At 39.4% G+C, this 23,104-nt stretch overlaps 3 protein-coding genes and 2 long non-coding RNA genes across 5 annotated transcripts; 1 reads left to right on the top strand and 4 right to left on the bottom strand.

Annotated features, from left to right (window-relative positions):
* Positions 1–259: 259 nt before the first annotated feature.
* On the bottom strand, positions 260–3,569 carry LOC106906358 (uncharacterized). The gene is made up of 2 exons (XM_014971608.2): positions 3,296–3,569; positions 260–2,652 (listed from the first exon to the last, which is right to left on the bottom strand). Exons 1-2 carry the CDS (start codon positions 3,450–3,452, stop codon positions 938–940), a joined length of 1,872 nt encoding a protein of 623 aa, XP_014827094.2. The 5' UTR covers positions 3,453–3,569; the 3' UTR covers positions 260–937.
* A 358-nt stretch (positions 3,570–3,927) lies between these two features.
* Positions 3,928–16,206, bottom strand: LOC106906353 (uncharacterized). Its single transcript, XM_014971599.2, has 2 exons — positions 16,034–16,206; positions 3,928–6,806 (listed from the first exon to the last, which is right to left on the bottom strand). Exons 1-2 carry the CDS (start codon positions 16,095–16,097, stop codon positions 4,525–4,527), a joined length of 2,346 nt encoding a protein of 781 aa, XP_014827085.2. The 5' UTR covers positions 16,098–16,206; the 3' UTR covers positions 3,928–4,524.
* On the bottom strand, positions 7,231–8,148 carry LOC148156510 (uncharacterized). Its single transcript, XR_015764544.1, has 2 exons — positions 7,914–8,148; positions 7,231–7,848 (listed from the first exon to the last, which is right to left on the bottom strand). It is a non-coding gene; the product is annotated as an uncharacterized LOC148156510 (long non-coding RNA).
* LOC148156509 (uncharacterized) lies at positions 13,623–14,544 on the bottom strand. The gene is made up of 2 exons (XR_015764540.1): positions 14,182–14,544; positions 13,623–14,110 (listed from the first exon to the last, which is right to left on the bottom strand). It is a non-coding gene; the product is annotated as an uncharacterized LOC148156509 (long non-coding RNA).
* A 2,569-nt stretch (positions 16,207–18,775) lies between the features above and the next one.
* LOC106906360 (uncharacterized) lies at positions 18,776–22,880 on the top strand. The gene is made up of 2 exons (XM_014971610.2): positions 18,776–19,090; positions 20,224–22,880. The coding sequence occupies exons 1-2, from the start codon at positions 18,898–18,900 to the stop codon at positions 21,747–21,749; spliced, it is 1,719 nt and encodes a 572-aa protein (XP_014827096.2). The 5' UTR covers positions 18,776–18,897; the 3' UTR covers positions 21,750–22,880.
* The last annotated feature ends 224 nt before the right edge of the window (positions 22,881–23,104 follow it).

The raw sequence follows: 23,104 nt of genomic DNA, 5'->3' as shown, positions 1-23,104 counted from the left end.
AGTAAACACCATAAACCTTGTTCTAACATGTATACACTACCTACTGTACATATTAGTCTTATATTTCTTTTGTATTGACAGGTTTTGATTTGATAAAGAATTCCTTATACCTGAATCTTGTTTTGTAATTGTGTCATTTCTTTAAATAGACTTTTAATTGTCAGATACCAGAATTTATTTTAGGAAAATATTAAAATAAATATTTATCAAATGTTAGGCACATAGGTACATTTTTATCAAATACTTAAAAAAAAATTGCTTCAGTTTGGGCAACACTTTATTTTTATTAGCACATTATTCACAGACAATAAACAGACTCGTATCCGGTCCAGTCACTCTTATGAGGAAGGTTCAGGAATCCGAATAATCTCTTCAAGCAGCGTCATGTGATGCTGCATCTTGACCCAGTTCTCACTTATTGTGCTTTGTCTGACTTTATAGTCATACCAGACGTCCTTCAATGGTGTAACGTGTACCTGGTTTGGACATAATTAGTACATTATGTCTTGATATTTGCACCAAGCAAGACAAGAACCTTTTAAATATCGATTTTTCATACATATTTTAATTTTTCTACATTAGAGCTAATATATGATCTTGTACTTGTGAATGTGGCAAAATGGATTTGTTTCTGCTTTCTAAATCTAATGGCAGGCAGCTGTGGCCCATTTTATTTGCTTTCTGAAGAGGAATAGAAACAGAGACAAAATACATGTAGAAAATTGCATGTTTTGCTCTAAAAAACAAATTTAATTTATTAAAAACTGCAAGCATGACACATTATTAGAGACATTACTTGTTTAAAAAAGTTTAGACAAACATTTCTGAAGGCATTTTTGCAATAGTTGTTTTTAAATGTGAAGCTATTTTACTTTTTGCTTACTTCAGTTTCTAAAAAAGTGCCCAAGCTAATTGATGCTTCAAAGCATTCGCCAAATTACATCTTCTCATCTGTATGGGTTCGCATGTGACAAATCAAATGGGCCCTTTGCCTGAAAGTATTTCCACAGGACGTACATGAGAAAGGCTTCTCGCCAGTGTGGGTTCTCATGTGAACTGTTAAAAAACTTTTCCGAGTGAAACATTTTTCACAGGTAGAACACGTGAAAGGCTTCTCACCAGTGTGAACCCTTAGGTGAACTGTTAAAAAACTTTTGCGAGTAAACTGTTTTCCACACGTGTTACACAAGAAAGGCTTCTCGCCTGTGTGGCTTCTCAAATGAGATTTGAATATATCTTTTTTACTGAAACTTTTTCCACAAGTACTACATGAAAATGGTTTCTCAAGCGAGTGTATTCTCATGTGATACGTTAAGCTACTTTTTTGAATATAACTTTTCCCACAGCTTTTACATGTGAAAGGTTTCTCACCTGTGTGAGTCCTTAGGTGAGTATTAAAACTCTTTTTTTGGCTGAATGATTTCCCACAGGTGATGCATGAAAAAGGCATCTCACCTGTGTGAATTTTCAGATGAGTTGTAAAGTTTTCCATCTTACAGAATTTTTTTCCACAAGTGACACAGTGGAACGACTTTTCACATGAGTGATTTTTTGTGTGATATATTAAATTGCCTTTCAAACTAAAACTCTTTCCGCAATTTATGCATGAAAAAGGTTTCTCACCTGTGTGACTTCTCATATGATAAGTTAAACTACTCTTTTGACCAAAACATTTTCCACAAGCAATACACGAAAACGGCTTCTCGCCTGTGTGGCTTCTGTTGTGATAAGTTAATTGACCCTTCTGGCTAAAATTCTTTCCACAGATCACACAGGAGAAAGGCTTCTCATCTGCATGAATTCTCATGTGAATCGTTAAATGGCTCTTTTGACTGAAGCTTTTTCCACAAATGCTACACGCAAAGGGTTTCTCGCCTGTGTGAGTTCTCATGTGATCAGTTAAATGACCCTTTTGCCTGTAACATTTTCCACAGGTTGTACATGAAAAGGGCTTCTCACCTGTGTGAGTTCTCAGATGTCTAATAAACGTGCTGTTATGAAAAAATGTTTCATTACACGTTTTACAAGAATACCTGCTCTTACCTAAAGATATATTTTTAAGGCTTTTTCTTTTTGCATTGTCAACATTGTTTCTGTGCTCTCTGGTTTTCTGAAGTCTTTTATTTTGTTTTGGTAATCCTGCTCTTGTTGATTCTGAATCCTCTGGATTTCTTCCTTCTTGGTTCTGGTTCTCAGCTTCAGGAAGATCACAGGAGTTGAGTTGGTTCCTGTTTGGTTCTGGTTCACTGCAGTATTTTTCCTCGTTAGTCAGCGTTAAGGTGTCAGTCTGCTCTTTCAGCAGGAGCTGTTCTCCATCTTGTCCCACAAAGGCAAGATGAAGTTCTTTCTCTTCCTCTTTTATCTGCACACACAGTATTTCCTCCTCGTCCTCTTTTAATTGCATATGTTGTATTTCCTCCTGCTCTTTTTTAATCAGAAAGTGTTCTAGATCGTCCTGGTCTTCTTTTATTTGAAGATCTTCTGGTTGTCCTTGCTCCTCTTTTATCTGGAGATGTGCTAGTTCCTTACACTCCTCTTTTATTTGTGGACGTTCCAGTTCCTTCTGGCCTAAACCTGAGGTTGACTTCTGGATAAACTGCTGATGGTCATTAAAAACCTTCTCCCCCTGAAAATTGTAATGTTGAGGCAGGTCTTGAGAAAGAGAAAGAAAAGCCAAAGATAAGCTTAAAAAAGTAAGTAACATACAACAAAAGTCACATTAATTCATTAGCGCATCTGAAGATTATTTTCTCAGTTTTATTTCGTCCATACGTCTGCAACCTGGCTCTTACTAACGTTAGCTAAAAACGATAACTTCAGTAGTTATATCATCAAATTTCCACAACAAAATGACATTAAACTACTAGCAATGTTTACTTTGATTTATTTTTCTTATTAGATGTAAAACTTTGTGAAAACATCAACATCCCATATCAGTGTAAAATATTTCTCTTCAGGTTTGAGCTGTCAGACTGATGAACTTTTCAAGCTGGATACCGTAATTGCACAATTTTATCCCAAAATCCCCCAAAGAAGATTTTAAACAAATATAGAAAAAAGTTCATTGTTGTAGTTTCTTAAAATTTAAATGATCTGTCCATATATTGTAATTTTCCAGCTAAGCCCCTTCTATAACAAAGTTCCTACAAACAGAAACTCGGTGGAATAGCCCTTTAATCCAGCTCGATATCAGTCGTAAAACACTGTGTAGAAGCGCAACAGATACGGAAACACTATCAGCTTGACACAACAATAATCTCCTTAGTAAAACGTTATTATCGCTGGTGTTTCATGCCTGTTTGTTGTGCGGTGATCCGAAGAGTCCGGGTTAAATCCAGCAGTCCACTCTGACCATCCATCTCTTCTTCGGACTTGACGATGATTTCTTCAAACTCTGAAGACATTTCTTCAGCAGGATTTAGCTGTTCGTCCTGAAGCTGAACTGAAGTCATTTTTACTACAGTCACATATTGAGCTCACAAACCTTTCTCGTTTTCACGTTCCCGAGAGCTGAAGGAACGCTAACGCTGCTCATGTTGTTTTGGATCTTCCGTGTGTCACACTAACGCGCTACGGAAGAAACCGTAACGTAATTTAGTTCCGCTTTGAATTTTGACTGCACTTGTAAAGGATCCGTCTAATTTTGGCTAAAAAATATAAACTTAAACGACAAAGACGAGTCGAAACGGCTTTTTATGGATTGTGTAGTGAACCGCACATTCACTTCATGTATTACACGATGTTATGAAAGTTTTGCATCAGACAAACACTGCACTGTTAAAACTCCACAGAAAAATAAAATTACTTGACTCTTTTCTAAAAGTGCATGGTCCCCATACTATCAACAATATAACCCAAAATATCACGTAGTCACAAAAATTGCTAATATATTAACACTTTCCACTTTCTAAATAAGAGACAATTCAGTTTAATCCAAATCAGTTTATTTACATTTGCATCAATTTACAACAAATCAAGACACTTTAGAGAAAAGTCATTTCAATTCAATCACACACGTTCAAATGAATCCTCGTTATCAAACAACGTATCAAGTTCACTTAATTATTCAAATAAGATTAGAAAGTTTTCTATTTCAAAGGAATCCCAGCAGATTACATTGCAGTATTCAGTCGACTTTCCGGTAATCTCTCACACCTAGCATGCATGTGGCAACAGTGGAGACATAAAGAAACCTCCAGCAGAACCACAACGTGGGTATCTGACACAACCGACTGGAAGGTTGAAAACACAAAGCAGATAACAAAATTCTTGTCCACAATTTCATACACCTTTATTCTTCAGCTAAGATGTACTGCCTACTTATATTTCAGTTTTTAATCCTTTAGAATAGGAAGTTTCTAGAAAATATTACATTCTTCTCATTGGAAGTAAAATATATACTAAAGTCGCTACTTAAAAAAATAAAAAAAAGAGGTTATGAACTTAACTGTGATTATTATTCAGTTATTCCAGCTTCTAAGTTGTGAGTTAATCAACACCCCAATGCTTGAAAATATTACATGGTTACACTTTATCGTGGTGGGTTTGCAGGTGATAGTTCAACGAATACCTTCTCGCAAAAGCATTTCCACAGACCAGGCATGCAAAAGGCTTCTCGCCATTATGATCTCTAATGTGACAAGTTAATTTATGTTTTTGTCTGAAACTTTTTCCACAGATCGTACAGGTGAAAGGCTTCTCACCTGTGTGAACTCTTATGTGAAGTTTTAGAGCCATTTTTACACTGAAACCTTTTCCACACGTCGTACAAGAGAAAGGCCTTTCACCCGTGTGAGACCTCATGTGACGTGTGACCTCCGATCTTTTGTTGAACGTTTTTTCACAGGACACACAAGGGAAACGTCTCTTAGACGTGTTAGTTGGCACGTGGCTTTGACCAGAAGTCTGACATGTGCGACTTCTTATGTGAAAATTTAGACTACTTTTCTGAGTGAAATGTTTTCCACAGGACACACATGGGAAAGGCTTCTCACCTGTGTGAGTTCTCATGTGAATATTTAAAGAATATTGCAGATTGAAACCTCTTCCACAGATTGAACACGGGAAACGTTTCTCAGCAATATGACTTTTCATGTGACGATTTAATGTAGCTCTTTGAGAAAAAGTGTTTCCACAAGCATTACACAAGTAAGGTTTCTCACCTGTGTGGAATCTGACATGACAGGTTAAAGCATTTTTCTGGATGAAAGTCTTCCCACATATGTTGCACATGTGTGGCGTCCGAGGTGCGTGGGTTTTCACGTGTTTATTTAAAGTACTTTTATAAGCAAACGTTTTTCCACAGGTATCGCACGAGAAAGGCCTTTCATCTGTGTGAGAGCGCATGTGACAAGCTAATTTACTTATTTTACTGAAGACTTTTTGACAAGTCTTACACGAGAAAGGTTTCTCTACTCTGTGAATTCTTGTGTGTTTAGTCAATAATTTTTTTTCAGAGAAAGATTCATCACAAATTACACAAGAATACACATTGTCTGTGTGAATTTCCTCGCTATTTTTTAACACTAAAGTTGTAGAATTTTCATTAAGCTGTTTGATTTTCTCTTCATTTCCGCTTGATTCTTCGTCTTCAGGATTGCTTTCTTCCCGATCTTGGTTCTCAGTTTCAGTCATGATCTGGGAGACTACAATGTTGCTTTTTGGTTCTGGATCACTGTGATCTTTTTCCTCAAATGCAGGAGTCTCTATTAAGGCCTCAGTCGCTGTCTTCAAGTTAAGCTTCTCTTCATCTCGACTGGTCCCATCAGTTAAGGTAAGTTCTTGTTCTTCCTCTTTAATCTGCAGAGGTTCTGGTTCCTGCTGGGCTAAACTGGAGCTCCTCTCCTGGTAAACTGCCTGTTGGTTCATAAATACTCCCCCTCCCGGGAAATGTTTCTCAGCAACATGACTTTTCATGTGACGATGTAAAGTAGCTTTTTGAGAAAAAGTGTTTCCACAAGCATTACACAAGTAAGGTTTCTCACCTGTGTGGAATCTGACATGACAGGTTAAAGCATTTTTCTGGATGAAAGTCTTCCCACATATGTTGCACATGTGTGGCGTTCGAGGTGCGTGGGTTTTCACGTGTTTATTTAAAGTACTTTTATAAGCAAACGTTTTTCCACAGGTATCGCACGAGAAAGGCCTTTCATCTGTGTGAGAGCTCATGTGACAAGCTAATTTACTTATTTTACTGAAGACTTTTTGACAAGTCTTACATGAGAAAGGCTTCTCTACTCTGTGAATTCTTGTGTGCTTAGTCAATAATTTTTTTTCAGAGTAAGACTCATCACAAATTACACAAGAATACACATTGTTGTCTGTGTGAATTTCCTCGCTATTTTTTAGCACTAAAGTTGTAGAATTTTCATTAAGCTGTTTGATTTTCTCTTCATTTCCGCTTGATTCTTCGTCTTCAGGATTGCTTTCTTCCCGATCTTGGTTCTCAGTTTCAGTCATGATCTGGGAGACTACAATGTTGCTTTTTGGTTCTGGATCACTGTGATCTTTTTCCTCAAATGCAGGAGTCTCTATTAAGGCCTCAGTCGCTGTCTTCAAGTTAAGCTGCTCTTCATCTCGACTGGTCCCATCAGTTAAGGTAAGTTCTTGTTCTTCCTCTTTAATCTGTTCATTTTTAAGTTCCTTATGCTTCTCTTGTATTTGAGGATTCTCCATTTCCACTTCTTCCTCTTTAATCTGCAGAGGTTCTGGTTCCTGCTGTGCTAAACTGGAGCTCCTCTCCTGGTAAACTGGCTGCTGGTTCATAAACACTCCCGCTCCCTGACAGATGTAATACAGGGGAAGATCTGGACAGAAACAAAGACACAAAACAAGTTTTTAAATGAGTAAAAGAAAGTACATATTGTAATCAAAGGAAATGTATGAGTTACACACATTTTATGTCAAAATGTTCAATTTATCCAGATTCAAATTTCAAGAATTTGGAAGGGTCTGAAGCACAAGCTCCAGATTTGATGTGTTTTGATTTCAGCATCTTCATTTGGCCTGTAAATAAGGCCATGAACAGTTGTCACAGGTTAACTTATCGCTGGGGTCTGCAACTTGTTGCTCTTAGGACCTTCAGAATGTTTTCTTAATAACTTGGGCTAAAATTAAGAACCAATACATTTTTTCAGATAATACCAAATGCATGTGTGACCTTGGGTACAGCTTTAAATCCTTTTTACCAGATCACTCAGGTAAGTTTGTAAAAATGGACAGAGGCACTGCTGCAGATTACAAACAGTTTATTGAATTCACAAATGTTTCATGTGCAATAATAGTCAACTTATTTTATTATACCAAATGACCACACTAAAGGTGGAAGTCTATGCTGGCCCTGGGATCCTTAAAGCTGAATAATTAAAAACTAGATAAAAATTTGACTGTTTGGGGGAGGAATAATAAGAAAACAAAAGTATAACCAAATACACCCAAGTGTTCCAACAAAAGCACACTCACACAAAAATCCCTAGTGAATACAAAGGAAAAGAAACAAAGAAACTCCCCTTCCACTAGTCTCCTCAATCTAAATAAAACAGCCTAGGACCCAGGGACAGCATAGGTCCCAGTTTAAAACAAGTCAGCGGGCTAAAATAGAAAGTCCCTTTCCCTAAACAAACCCCCCCAAAAAAAGAAGTTATTTTTAATCAACAACCTCTAAAAATAAGTAAATTGAAATCAAAACAAATCAAAAACTGAAACAGTAGCAGGCCAACCTACACACAAAAGAAATCAAGTTAGACAAGAACATTAACCAGCCAGATAAATTATAAGAAACGGCCCTTACCTTCTCTACAGTGAAACCAGTAAATGTTGCTCTTGACGTCACTCTCTAAAGTGCGTTTCCTACAACAATCAGTGGCAGAATCAGACAAATTCTAAACTCACTCCATGATTGATGTTAAACATACCTGTGCACAAGTTCTCAGCCTGCATCTGATCATCTCAGCGATCTACCTGCTTTTAAATGCAAATGCTGATCACCTGTCTCCCTAACAAGCCAGCTGCGCTCTGTCACAGCATCTTCCATATATGGGCAAGAGGAAGAGGGCGCAGCAGCACACATTCAGGGGAAACAATATGCCCCGGCTACAATCTACCCCAGCTTTTTATGTTGACGGCCCGTCAATATACAGATTTTCTAACACCATGGTCGAAAAATGTCAGCCACACTGCTACCAGCACTAGTGATCTGAGAGACTGTAGCCCCTTCTGCCCTACCTCTTGGCCTCTCTGGAAGGTGATGGGGGTTTGAATGATAACCAGCCGTTTTCCTTGTTGTCCTTCGGAGGGGACCCAAACTTTCTCTGGTCTCTTCAAGAGCAACTGTAGGGGCAGATGGAGGGAGGACAGGAGGAGTACATTGATTTTCAGCCATCTGAACCGTAGAGGCCGATGCCTCCACACCCGTTGATCGAGTTACAACATAGACAAAATCCAGCTCCTCGTCCACATCTTCTTCCCTAGTGTTGGAAACGTCCTTGCCTCTCTTAGGCTCTTGGGGCCAGAGTCCCGCAGGGACTGGTTTCAACATCAAACGGTGCACTGTCCTCAGCCTCTGACGGTTATCCAAGGGTGCAACAGTGTACACAGAACCTCCAGGAGTTGGAGCTTTAATCACAGTATGGATGATGGGATTCCATACATCCTGGATCTTACTCCTCCCTTTACTACTGTGGTCTTGAACATAGACCAATTCATTTTCAGACAATTCACTAGTCAGACCTCCAGCATCATGACGCTCCTTGCGACGGTCAGCAGCCAGTTTCAGGCGATCTCGAGCACCATCAAAAGCAACCTGGAGTCGGTGCCTATGTTCTCGCACCCAGTCCTCCACTCTCCCCTCCCGGATCTCTGGAACCCTTCCAAGGAGAAAATCGACAGGTAAACATGGCTCTTGGCCAAACATCAAAAGGTAGGGAGACTCACCCGTGGACTGATGGACTGTGGTGTTGTAGGAATACAGAACTTGAGGCAAATAATGAGGCCACTGTCCCTTTTTCTCAATAGGTAGAGTTCGCAGCAAATCATGCAATGTTCGATTAAATCTTTCACATTGGCCGTTACCTTCAGGATGGTACGGGGTGGTACGAGTCTTCTGCACTCCATACAGCTCACACAACTGGTGGATCAATGCGCTTTCAAAATTCCGGCCCTGATCGGAGTGTAGTCTTGCTGGGACACCAAACTTGTAGAACCAGTCCTGTACGAGAACTTTAGCAACAGTAGAGGCTCTCTGGTCTTTGGTTGCTACAGCCTGGGTAAATTTGGAAAACACATCAGTCATGATGAGAACATTTTCCTTACCATCTTGAGATTGTTCCAGCAAGGTGAAATCTATTGCCAAGACTTGGTTTGGTCTTGAGGCCAACAAATGGCCCATGGCCGTCCGTGCCTGGGGGCGTGTCGCTTTGGCCAAGGTGCAACGTTCACATTGTTGGCACCAGTCTCTAATCTCCTTGTGCATCATAGGCCAGTAGCACCGTTCCCTAATGAGCTCAGTGGTGCGCTCCACTCCCTGATGTCCATGACTTTGGTGAAGCTGTCTCATCACCTCCTCCTTCAAGGAATCGGGCAGCAGCAACTGATGAATATCCTCACCCCCATCAGGACGTTGTGTACGGCGATACAACAGGCCATTCAGCTGGACCACCTTGCTCCACTGTCGAAACAGCTCAAGGACCTTTGGGGAGAGACTGGCCCTCTCTGCTTTATCTGGACGTCTCTGTGCCCTCCATGACTTTAGAAAAGCACTTATAGTAGGATCAGCTTCTTGGAGTGCAATGATGTCCTCAGGGGCATGAGCAGGGAACACAGACACTGCAGCTTGGAGCACATGTTGGGTTACATCTAGACAGCTCGGCTGCTTCATCAAAGGAACCAAGGTCCCAGGCAGAGGAATGTCAGCCTCTGTTACAGTTGGTGGCTTCCTTGAAAGGGCATCCGCATTCACATTTGACCGGCCTGATCTATAACGGATAGAAAAGTTAAAATCTGCCAACTGTGCTGCCCAACGCTGTTCAGTTGCCCCCAATTTAGCTGTATTTAAATGGCTGAGGGGATTATTATCAGTCCATACAATACATTGCTGACCCAGCAAATAGTCTCTAAATTTCTCTGTCATAGCCCACTTTAGTGCAAGGAACTCTAACTTCATGGAGCTATAGTTGGACATGTTCCTTTCGGTTGGTCTGAGTCCTCGGCTAGCGAAGGCAATGGGGCGGATCTTTCCTTCTTGCTCCTGAGAGAGCACTGCCCCTAGGCCGCTGCAACTGGCATCTATTTCAAGGATAAATGGCAAAGAAAAATTTGCATATGCCAAAACAGGCGCATCAATCAACCTGATTTTCAACTGACTGAAGCCCTGTTCACAGTCTTCTGACCAGTGGGCGCCCAGCTGCTGTTGTCGCTGATGACCTTTTATCTTCTGCATCTCGGCAACCAGTCGATGAAGTGGTGCTGCCAATTTGGCAAATCCTTCAACAAATCGTCTGTAATAGCTGGCGAACCCCAAGAAGGATCTCAGCTGTGAAACTGTGGTGGGACGAGGCCAGTCCTTTACAGCAGAGATTTTATCTGGGTCTGTGGACACCCCATGGCTGGAAATAACATGACCAAGGTATTTGACCTCCTTTTTAAAGAAAGCACATTTATCGAGCTTCACTTTTAATCCCTCCCGTTTCAAACGGTCTAGCACAGCTTCCAAACGTTGCAGATGTTCATCGACTGAAGAAGAGAAAACCACAACATCATCCAAATATAACAACAAAGACTGACAATGTTGGGACCCAAACATTCGCTCCATTAATCGCTGAAATGTACTAGGGGCATTGCACAGACCAAATGGCATTCTATTAAATTCAAACAAACCAAACGGTGTACAGAAAGCAGTCTTCATCCTATCAGGTTCAGCCACTGGCACTTGATTATATCCACTTGCTAGGTCAAGCGTGGAAAACCATACAGCCCCAGACAGAGCATCCAAGGACTCCTCTATCCTAGGTAGAGGGAAGGCATCACGGCGAGTCTTACTGTTGAGTTGTCTATAATCAATACACAGGCGTATACTCCCATCCTTCTTCTTGACAATTACAACTGGGGAGGCGTAGGGGCTACTGCTCTCACGAATCACCTGGCTATCCAACAGCTGCCGAATGTGGGTCTTTACAGCCTCATATTCTGAGGGAGGAATCCTCCTGAACCTCTGACGTACTGGAGCATCATCTAGCAAAGGTATTTCATGGGTTATCAGATCTGTACAACCCAAATCACCCTCATGAGCAGAGAACACATCCACATATTTCCTTAACAAAGACCTAACTTTCCCTTGTTCTGTGCAAGTCAAAGCTGACAAATCCAATGCTGATAATGGGTCTGACAAAGGTACAACAGAACTGAGCTGGGAAGAAATGGTGGCTTGCACTGGGCCAACCACTTCTGTAACACCTCCTGGGAGACTGACAATGTTAGTAGGGCCTAAAGTCCCTATTGGAGTACGTGGATAAAGAACCACATCCACCTGACCTACATTAACAATAGGGATGTGAGTAACCCCCCTAACCACCGTCACCAGTGCTGGGGACACCAACACCCCTGCTGGGAGGCAACTTTTATTGATAAGTGGTTCAAAAAGCCCAGATTCCATAGAGTCAAACGCCGCTTGAGAACAGGTAGCATCAACAACCCTTATAGTACCAGCGGGCACAGTAACTGGCCTGCGACCCCTTAACCGGACCATACCCATTTTAGGGCAAACAGTTTGTACTGGAACACTTTGACAATGTTGAAAGGCCATGTGCCATGAAGATCCAGCCTGACTGATCGTGGGTAACTCAAACAAAGCAGCACCATGTTGTTTAAAAAGCTCATTATAACATTCTCTAATAACATTCATACCCAATACACCTGGTACTGTAGACTGAGGGGAATGTTCCACAGGGTCCTTCACAACCAGAACACCACGTCTGGGTACCACCCTGCCCAACACCTCTACATCAGTTTCAAAATAGCCAACATAAGGGATGCTAAGCCCATTGGCTGCATGAAGCTCAAGCCAAGAGCAGGCCTGCAAAGGGCCCTGACAATGTTGGTTAAAGAAACTCTGTGTAACTGTTGTTACCATGGAACCAGTATCCAAAAGACACTTAAGTGGAACATCCCCCATTTTCACCAGTACAGTGGGACACTGGCCAACCAAAGGTGACCCTGAGCATTTGTTTTCAAGACCATTTGAGCCATGACTGCTCCCTTCTGAATTGTGGCTCGGCAAAACAGAAGGAGCTAGTTTCCCGCCTGCTGATAAGCAGTTGCAGCCTCTCCTTGCAGTGGAGTTGGATGCTGCGGGGCAGGATTCACCCTCGGTTGGTTACAGTTTCTGGCTATATGACCAGGTTTCTGGCAGCGCCTGCAAATAACAGGGGTGGTTCTGTTCAGAGGTGGAAACCTTGAGGTAGATTGCAGCAACAATACATTTTGAGAGAGCAGATTAATCTGTTCCTGTTGCTTTAACAGCATTTCCTTTATTTCTGACAAATCAGAAGTCCTTGAAACAACCTCTAAATGTGGGCTACTACTTTGGGATCTGTGTAATGCACAATATGATGGTACAGAGTAGCTTCTTTTTCTCACTTCAGCTGGTTGTCCCTCCTGTTCCCACCTAATTGCTTCCTTCCTAATGTCCAAAAGTGTAAACTCTGGGTTTTCTCTAATGAGCTTTTTCAGTTCCCTACGTAAAGTAGGATCAAGAACATGTTCAGCAAACTGGTCTCTCAAAAGCACGGCATCATTAGCAACAGCATTTGGTGCATTGGCAGTAATCTTTTCCATTAAACAAAACAGTGCATGAGAAAACTCCTTTAATGATTCACCCTCCTCCTGTCTTCTAGAAAAAAAATCTTCCTGCAAAGTTACATAAGACTTAGCACAACCATACAATTCTTGCAAAATGGCAAAAATGCGTTCAGGGTCCTCTCTTTCAGCCCGGGGTCTATATCGAATCTCCTCCTTGGCTTCACCTTCCAGGTGATCAAATACAAAATAGGCTTGGTCTAGAGGAGATAGATGTCTGGCCCGTACACTGGATCGAACCTCCTCTATCCAATCCATAACCCCAATCCCAACATTACCTCTGAAAACAGGACATTTACGTTCCCTTGGGATGTAAAAGAGCCGCTCCATTACAGGTACTTCCGCTGCAGAGACAGGTTGGGGACAGTTCCCTCTCACACCACTAGAGGTAGATGGTAAAGAGTCTTGATCAGTCATAAACTTTTCCTTAAGTTCTTGGTTCTCCGCTCGAAGGTGGTGAATCATGTCCTTCAGCTCCTGAAGTTGCTCTTCCATGGCTCCACAACGCAGAGTTCCTCTCGCGTTCCACCACGGATCAACTGGACTCTGTCCCCCGCTGAACCTGCTACTGTTTCAGTTAAAAAAAAAAAAAAAAATGGGAAAGTCAACTACTCCTACCTAGCCCTATCCAACTCAATGAAACAAACCCTGCAAGCATGTGCCAGTGCCTTACAAATCCTGCCAACAACGCCAGATTGTGACCTTGGGTACAGCTTTAAATCCTTTTTACCAGATCACTCAGGTAAGTTTGTAAAAATGGACAGAGGCACTGCTGCAGATTACAAACAGTTTATTGAATTCACAAATGTTTCATGTGCAATAATAGTCAACTTATTTTATTATACCAAATGACCACACTAAAGGTGGAAGTCTATGCTGGCCCTGGGATCCTTAAAGCTGAATAATTAAAAACTAGATAAAAATTTGACTGTTTGGGGGAGGAATAATAAGAAAACAAAAGTATAACCAAATACACCCAAGTGTTCCAACAAAAGCACACTCACACAAAAATCCCTAGTGAATACAAAGGAAAAGAAACAAAGAAACTCCCCTTCCACTAGTCTCCTCAATCTAAATAAAACAGCCTAGGACCCAGGGACAGCATAGGTCCCAGTTTAAAACAAGTCAGCGGGCTAAAATAGAAAGTCCCTTTCCCTAAACAAACCCCCCCAAAAAAAGAAGTTATTTTTAATCAACAACCTCTAAAAATAAGTAAATTGAAATCAAAACAAATCAAAAACTGAAACAGTAGCAGGCCAACCTACACACAAAAGAAATCAAGTTAGACAAGAACATTAACCAGCCAGATAAATCATAAGAAACGGCCCTTACCTTCTCTACAGTGAAACCAGTAAATGTTGCTCTTGACGTCACTCTCTAAAGTGCGTTTCCTACAACAATCAGTGGCAGAATCAGACAAATTCTAAACTCACTCCATGATTGATGTTAAACATACCTGTGCACAAGTTCTCAGCCTGCATCTGATCATCTCAGCGATCTACCTGCTTTTAAATGCAAATGCTGATCACCTGTCTCCCTAACAAGCCAGCTGCGCTCTGTCACAGCATCTTCCATATATGGGCAAGAGGAAGAGGGCGCAGCAGCACACATTCAGGGGAAACAATATGCCCCGGCTACACATGTTTAAGCCCTTTTCACTCCTTTTAATATTTCAATTAAATTCGCACCAACAAATTTACACTTGTTAGCAGTAATTTATTTTTAGATCCATTTTTGTCACTAAATTTTCCATATATAAATCTATCCTCGTTTTATGGAAGTTGTATCTTTAAGATTGATTTTTTTTTTTAACTACAAATTTTTTGTACAGGACTCAATAGTTGCCTTTTTATCACTGACTAACGCCTGTAAAAACATTTTTAACACAATACACTCAGTTAAATAAATAAACACTGTTGTTAAAAAGTATTAATAAAAATTCTATTAAATAAATACATATCCCCATGAAATAAAACAGTAATTTCCTGGTGTGCAAATACGTTATTTTTCCGTAAAGTCAACGGCATCGACAAGGGCAACTAAGCGGGGTCCTTCAGCTGAACTACATGTGCGGTAGCCATAGACATAATATAAGAGTAGAACCCGCATTGGCCGCTCCGGCGCAGGAAATACGGCGGCCATCTTGGAGCGGTATACCCTCCTACTTTGCTCAATCAAAACAGCAGAAGATGCCTCAGCACTGAGGGATATTGTTGCTAGGATCTATGGATTATTGATGTGAGGGCTCCACAGACAACATTTCACAAGTAAGATGGACATATTATTGTGTATACATTGTGATTAGAATATTACTTTACTGTATTTATGTATCTTACTTTTGACAGAGTGAAAGAATATAAATAATAGTCTTTACCACCTGTGTAAACGTTGCTGGTCAATGTTATAACACATAATATAAGTTTTATAATATGTGTTATATTGTTTCATTTCTAATGTAGGCTCTTGTGTCAGATAATCTAAGTCAATGTTAGAGAATAATTAATTTTTATATATTTACAGAATCTCAGTTAGCCTTCATAGCGGGGCTGAACCCGTATTACACCAAGCACTGTAGCTAATATTAGCTAGTATCTCACCGGTGGACATAAATACAGTAAAGTAATATTCCAATCAAAAATATACACAATAATATGTCCATCTTACTTGTGAAATGTTGTCTGTGGAGCCCTCGCATCAATAGTCCATCGATCCGAACAACAATATCCCTCATTGCTGAGGCATCTTCTGCTGTTTTGGTTGAACAAAGTAGGAAGGACGACCGCTCCAAGATGGCCGCCGTATTTCCTGCGCCGGAGCAGCCAATGCAGGGTCTACTCTTATATTATGTCTATGCGGTAGCTCGCAGCCCTCTGTCAACACTTTTTTTTAAATCAAACTTTATTTAAACAAGGTAAGTACAAACAAGAAAGGCAAATACAACAGTGCAACTCTGTAGAAGGCATAAGAGGCAGATTTCAAAATGGAAATACAAAGATTGCTAAGGAGAAAAATAAGAGGGCCAGAAGAAGAGAAGTCCTCTGTCAACACGAAAACAAATACAAAACATCGGAAGCGCAGCGCGCCAAAGTTTCATCAAGTAACACTTTAAACAACGGTCTTGTCTAAATTTGTTTCTTTTAATTCTTCTATCAGTAAAAATGTTAGCATCGCCGGTGTTTCAAACCTGTTCGAAGCAAGATGATCTGGGGAGTCCAGGTTACGTTCACCAGTCTGGGCTGACCATCCATCTCGTCGTCGGACTTCACGATACTTTTTTTTAAAAAACTGAATGTTTCTTAAGCAGGAAATAACTGCTCACTGATCAACTCTCTCTCTCTCTCTCTCTCTCCCTCTCTCTCTCTCTCTCTCTCTAGGGTTCTTCTTCTTCTTCTTAGTTCTTAGTTCTTAGTTAGTAGCATTACCGCCACTTACTGGTATGGAGTGTGGTTCCTGATGGTTTAAATATTTATCCTCATCTATATATACATATATTCTATCTAAACATACACTCATACATTCACACGTAAAAACACAACTTCCCACACAACTTTGTATATTATCCCTTCACTCACAAACACACTTACTATAATTAAATTCTATGAAATAATTTTGTTTTCTTTAGAAATTGAATAATTATTTGCATATGTTTACTCCCTAAATTTTTCCTCAATATATGTAATAAATTAACCTTGTCCTTAATACTTTCAAACTCTCTCTTCATATATATTCTCTCTTTTTCATAGTTATGGCATTCTAATATAACATGCTCTATGGTTTCATATTTATCACAGTAATCACATTTGCCAGTTTTATGTTTTTGAATTTTAAAAAGTGTATAAGTCTTGTATGTCCAAATCTTAACCTTGCTATTATTCTTTCCTTTCTAGGGTTAAACATAGACATAATATAAGAATAGACCCCGAATTGGCCACTCCGGCACAGGAAATACGGCGGCCATCTTGGAGCGGTATTCCCTCCTGCTTTGTTCAATCAAAACAGCAGAAGATGCCTCAGCACTGAGGGATATTGTTGATCGCATCTATGAATTATTTGTGTGAGGGCTCCACATACAACATTTCACAAGTAAGATTGACATATTATAGTGTATATATTGTGATTAGAATATTACTTTACTGTATTTATGTCCACCGGCGAGACACCAGCTAATATTAGCTACAGTGCTTGGTGTAATACGGGTTCAGCCCCGCTATGAAGGCTAACTGAGATTCCGTAAATCTAAACAAATTAATTATTCTCTAACATTGACTTAGATTGTCTGACACAAGAGCCTACATTAGAAATGAAACAACACATAAAACTTATATTATGTGTTATAACATTGACCAGCAAAGTTTACACAGGTGGTAAAGACTATTATTTATATGTAATTCTTTAACTCTGTCAAAAGTAAGATGCATCCCAAATCTTCTGTTTTTGTTTTGAAAGTTTCATAAAGACACGATGTGAGGAAGAAGAGGGAGATATCTATAAAGACAGACGGATTCACTGCAGCACGGATGAATCTCACTTCGGATTTTGGACTCGTCGGCTGAAAAACAAACATATATATAAACATGTATATATTATTCAGTATTAATCTTTATTTATTAGTGTTTGTATAGTTATATAGATATGTATTGATATTACTAAATAATGTATTAAATAAATTATGAATGGCTGTATGCTTTGTAATATGCTCTTCATACATCGATATCAGAATATTCTATTCTATTGTTATAGCCACTAAGCATATTTAAATATGATGAACTATGTATTGTTTATAAATGTTGCTTTGATAGATGTTTGAATATGGCTTCCAGTAACAAAAAAGCGTGTTATGATCGATTAAATGCGCTGATACGTCATTGTGCTGCTAAACACATAACGCTGAGTGGAGTGGTGTACCGCTCCAAGATGGCCGCCCTAAATCTCGTCAGCGACAATAGGCGACAGCGGTCCATGAGGCGTCTATCCTTATATTATGTCTATGGGTTGAACCGAAGTTGTTTTCTTCTTCTAGTCTTGTGGCGGTTGGCGAACCACTTAAAGTGCTTTACCGCCACCTACTGGGAGGGAGTGTAAACCAGACGCTGAAGATTTATACAGGGTGGGCCATAAGTTTCCATACATAGGAGAATTTTAAATGTATATTTAATTTATATTTCAGATACCCAAGAAGATGCGGTTGACAAAAGAGGAAAGAAGTGAATTATACTGATGGCTGGATCGGGAAGCAGTCGCATGGTTGCACGAAACTTTAAGAGAAAACATGGAATGCTCTCAAAATGTCTCCCCTGATCAGAATGAATCCGGACAGGGGGCCCAAAAAGTTGAAACCAGTGCTTCACCAGTGCCTCTGCAACAGTACTGGTACGCTGATCTTTTGTGGGGACAGTTTGTGTAAACTTTGAGAAAACATCAGTCATTACAAGGACATTTTCTCTGCCGTCTGTAGCAGGTTCTAAAACTGTAAAATCTATTGCCAGAATCTCATTAGGTCTAGATGCTTTAATAGTTCCCACCTGTTACAAGAATACAGGATATGAAAAAGTATTGCAGAGATGTGTACTTCCACAGTAAATACTATGGTACAAAAACAAACAAAAAATTAAACAAAAGACAGACATTATATCAAATTAAAAATATTCAATTACTGATAACATTCATTTGTGTTCACATATGGGAATAGTGGACAAATCATTCAATTTCCTTAATCTAAACTGCAAAAAGGAGTGAAGATGGTGAACATTTGTATTAATTGCCAATCCTCTACTTATGTTAGTATTTTTTACCATGAAAACCAAACGTGGTATACTTACACCTTAGCAAAAAATTGTTAACGTTACAAAGTGGGGTTTTTTTGTCGTTTCCTCTGTTTTCGCTATTTCTCATCCAGTCCAGCAGGTGGCGGTAAGGCGCCTTGCAGTTGGTCTGCCACGCGCTATGAAGCACAAAGGAGAGGAGCAGAAGAAGAAAAACTAAGAAATGGGATGAGATGGTGAAAGACACGACAGCAACATTTATATTGGAGTCTTTTTGGAGACTCGTATGCTCTTTGATTCAGCTGTAAAAATGTCTTCAGTTCACCCCGAAAGAGAGTTCATGAACGAACAGTTAACTTCCGCTGAAGAAACATTAGCAGAGTTCAAAACAACCATCGTGAAGGCCGAAGAGGAGGTGGATGATCAGCGCAGACTGCTGGGTTTAACCCGAACACCCCAGATTATCTTACACCGAATAGGTACGAAACGCCTGAAGTGCTAACCTGTAATTAAGAAAGGAATGGCTCAATGTAGTTTAAAGTAGTAGCTTCTGAAGCTTTTTAATAATGGAGACCCCACTATTTAGACATATAAACGTGTCGATAAAGGGGAAAGTAATCGTGAAATGAAGAGACCTTATTCGCTGGTTTACTCCTCAGATGGCCAAACGGGGTTTAATGCGGTTCGGTAAAGATGGACGGATGGGCGGTTTCATCCCAAAGGAAGCGACGTTAAAACATTTTTCTAACTGCAGCGAGCTGGACAGCAGACTGCCTGTCCGTTTTAAGCAAAACACGCCGACTTTTATAGCCTTGGCCTTAATCGTTTATGGCGACTGTGGTACAAAGAGCAACACCCTGCTGCAAAAGTATTCAGTGTCTTATCTGATGATTAAAGCCTGTAAATCACGCCACTAGTGCTTATGGGAAATAGAACAAACTTTAGGATATTTTTGGCAGGATACATTGAAATGTTGAACTGGAATTGGGAAGATAACCAGAAATATGTCCTCTACATTTTGTATTTTGTTAAGCATCCGTCACAAATTTTGAGAATTTACTCTTTATGGAAATGTATAACATAAGATACTTTGAACAATACCTTGTTTATTATTGATTGTGTTGTCTCCACACACCAATTTGTGACAGTAGCTCTGAAGAAAAATTAGACAGTCATTGAACGCCTAGCAACCCACTCATTCTATGGTTACTTTGCAACAACCTGTTGAGTAACTTGTGCAACAGCAGTTTAAATTTCCACCACTGTTCCTCATAGCTGATTAAAAATAATTAAATAAACAACAGAGTGGCGTGAAAACTGGATAAAAGTTATGGTCATGCCACCAATCTGGCAGCATTTATATATTTGTAACAAAAAAATCAGAATAAATAATGATCAGTATTGACAATTATTGATATCGACTGGTCTGAAACACTTGATCGTTTCAAGTTTTTCAACCACATCGTCCAATCCTACTCACTAACTTTATCCTTGTATAGATAAAGTTAGTTCATCATAAACATAATGTTTACTCAGTTTTTAAGATGATTTTAGGAAAACTTGTCTCAAATTCTATTTTTGATAAAAAGCTTCTGTTTGCTTCCCTGACCAGACTTCCTGCATCCTGACAAAGTGAAGGAGGAGCATCTGTTTAACCAAGAGAACATCTCTAATTTGGACCAGGAGGAACCACTGAGGATAAAGGAAGAGCAAGAGGAGCTGCCATGTCAGCAGATAAAAGAAGAGCTGGGGGATCTGGAACGTCAGGAGTTAAAAGAAGAGCAGGAGAGTCAGGAAATAGAGCAAGTTGTGGTGAAATGGGAGACTGATGTCTTCATGGTGACTCCCAAAGACTCAGAATCAGAAAGAGATGAAGAGCTGCAGCAAAATAATGATGAGAATCATACTATAAAACAAAATCAGCTCATTGAAACTCAAGATAAAAGTTCGTATCCTTGTGGAATTTGTGACGAAACGTTTACTAAAAACAGTTTATTGACAAAACACTTGAAAATTCACACAGATGACGGACTTTTTTCATGTAAGATATGTGGAAAAACTTCCAGTCGAAAATGTCATTTAGATATTCACATGAGAACTCACACAGGTGAGAAGCCATTCTTGTGCAACCTTTGTGGAAAAGGTTTCAGTCAGAAAGGACATTTAACCATTCATACAAGAACTCACACAGGTGAGAGACCTTTCTCTTGCAAGATTTGTGAAAAAGGATTCATTGAAAAAGGTTTGTTGACAGATCACATGAGCGTTCACACAGGTGAGAGGCCTTTCCTGTGCAAGGTTTGCGGGAAAGATTTCCGTCTAAAAGCTGATTTACGTCGCCACACGATGACCCACACAGGTGGGAAGCGTTTCGCTTGTGTGATTTGCTTCAAAACGTTTTGTCGTAAAGGCCGTTTGACTCTTCACATGGAAAGTCACACAGGCGAAGACCCTTTCTCGTGTAAGATTTGTGGAGAAGGTTTCTGTGAAAAAGACTTTTTAGCTGAACACATGAAAATTCACACTGGTGACAGGCCTTTTCCTTGTAAGATTTGTGGGAAAAGCTTTAGCCGGAAAAGTAGTTTAACCGTTCACGTGAGAACTCATGTTGCGGAAAAGCCTTTCTCCTGCGAGATTTGTGGAAAAGGTTTCTGTGCAAAAGCTTTTCTTAATCTTCACATGAGAGTTCACACAGGTGACAGGCCTTTTTCCTGCGTCATCTGTGGAAAAACCTACACTCAAAAAAGTCATTTATCTGTTCACTTGAGAACTCACACAGGTGACAGGCCTTTCTCCTGCACGCTGTGTGGGAAAAGTTTCCAATACAAACTGTCTTTAACGGAACACATGACTATTCACACAGGTGAGCGGCCGTTCTTGTGCAAAGTATGTGGAAAACGTTTCCGTGAAAAATGTCATTTAACTGTCCACATGAGAATTCACACGGGTGAAAAACCTTTCTCATGCAACGTTTGTGATAAACGTTTCTGTAAAAAATGCCATTTAACCGTCCACATGAGAATTCACACAGGGGAGAAACCTTTCTCCTGCAATATTTGTGAAAAACGTTTCTGTAAAAAATGTAATTTAATTCTTCACATGAGAAATCATGTGAGTGAGAATTCGGTCTCTTGCTAGACATGATGACTCACAAAGGTGGGAAACATTTTCGTGTGTAATTTGTGAAAAATGTTTGGGGAAAAAAAGCCAACTGTGAAAATCAACAGTTAAAAAAGTAAATTACATTATTTAAAGAGTCAAGGGGGTTAGGCGCCTTTATTAGAAACAAACAGCAGAAAATATTTCAAAAAACCTTTCTCACAAAACACTCCTGGTAGAGATAACTTCCTCTCAGATCTTCCTTTTGTCATTCGTAAATCATAAATCAAGTGAGCAATATCTGGCACAAGAGCTTAATAGTATCAGAAATTTCTGATACTTTCAGGAACTGTGCTGGTGTCATTTTTCAAAGTTTGACTATTGATAAAATGTTTTTCAAGGGAAAAAAAAACACTAAAATCTGCAGTTCCCCTTCTAATAATGTAACCTTTGAACTTTAATTGACGACTTTCAAGTGTAAAGTTCAGCACCAACTAATATTCAGTGAATTTGGGGTGATGTTCTTAATTCTGCAAAGGTTTAGAGATAATTCTGGCTCTTTTTTGTCTTTAAAACACTTTGTAATTTAACCATTGTTTTAAATTTCTTTAATTCCTGCTGCAGTTGTTTTTCCTGTAGATTTTCATCTTTTTGTGATGGATTAATGTCAAAATTTAGCTTGGAGACATAAAATCTTTAACGTTTTTCCTGCTTTACTAACAGTATTTGAGAAATGAAATTAATCAAGGTATTAAAATGTCTACTTGTGCAGAACTTTATTTAGTCCTGAGGACCCTAAACACTTCCCACGACATTCAGTCATTCATTCATGCACACATTCAGACGCTGTTGATTTAAATTAATGTTAACCATTAACCATAAATCTAAAAATCTGTTTGATAATTACTTGTTTCTTTTGAAGTAATTACTCACAGAGATAACTTACTCTAACCTAATTCTGTGTGTTTATATATGCTAATGAGGATTTAAACAATATGTTTAATGTTTTAAATTGTGTACAATGGATATGAATGTTATTGGTATGGTTTACTAATGCTTCATTTGTTCATTGAGCACAGGATTTTTTTCTGAATTGTATATGAGAACATGCACGGTTAAAGTGAATGAATTAACATAAAATTAAATAAAATTGAGTTTTCAAATAGTTTATATTCCTGATTTTTGTGAATTTGTTTTCCATTTTCATTTGAATAAATGTAAACAACTGTAAATAACCTTAGGTTAAGCTCCTTATTTATGTTCCTTTTTAGCACTAATTGCCTTTATTTTGTTAGTTGACTTCCGGTTTATAAATCTAATGCTTTCATTTTGACGAGAGAACTTCCGCTGCTTATGTTGTGCAGCGGCAGTTGGCAACAGAAGGAACGGAAGAA

This window comes from Poecilia mexicana, unplaced genomic scaffold (genome assembly GCF_051168715.1).
Source record: "Poecilia mexicana isolate PSO_F unplaced genomic scaffold, ASM5116871v1 scaffold_11, whole genome shotgun sequence".
Lineage (NCBI taxonomy): Eukaryota > Metazoa > Chordata > Actinopteri > Cyprinodontiformes > Poeciliidae > Poecilia > Poecilia mexicana.
Note: the sequence above shows the minus strand (reverse complement) of the source record. Positions and strands in the feature narration are given on the sequence as shown.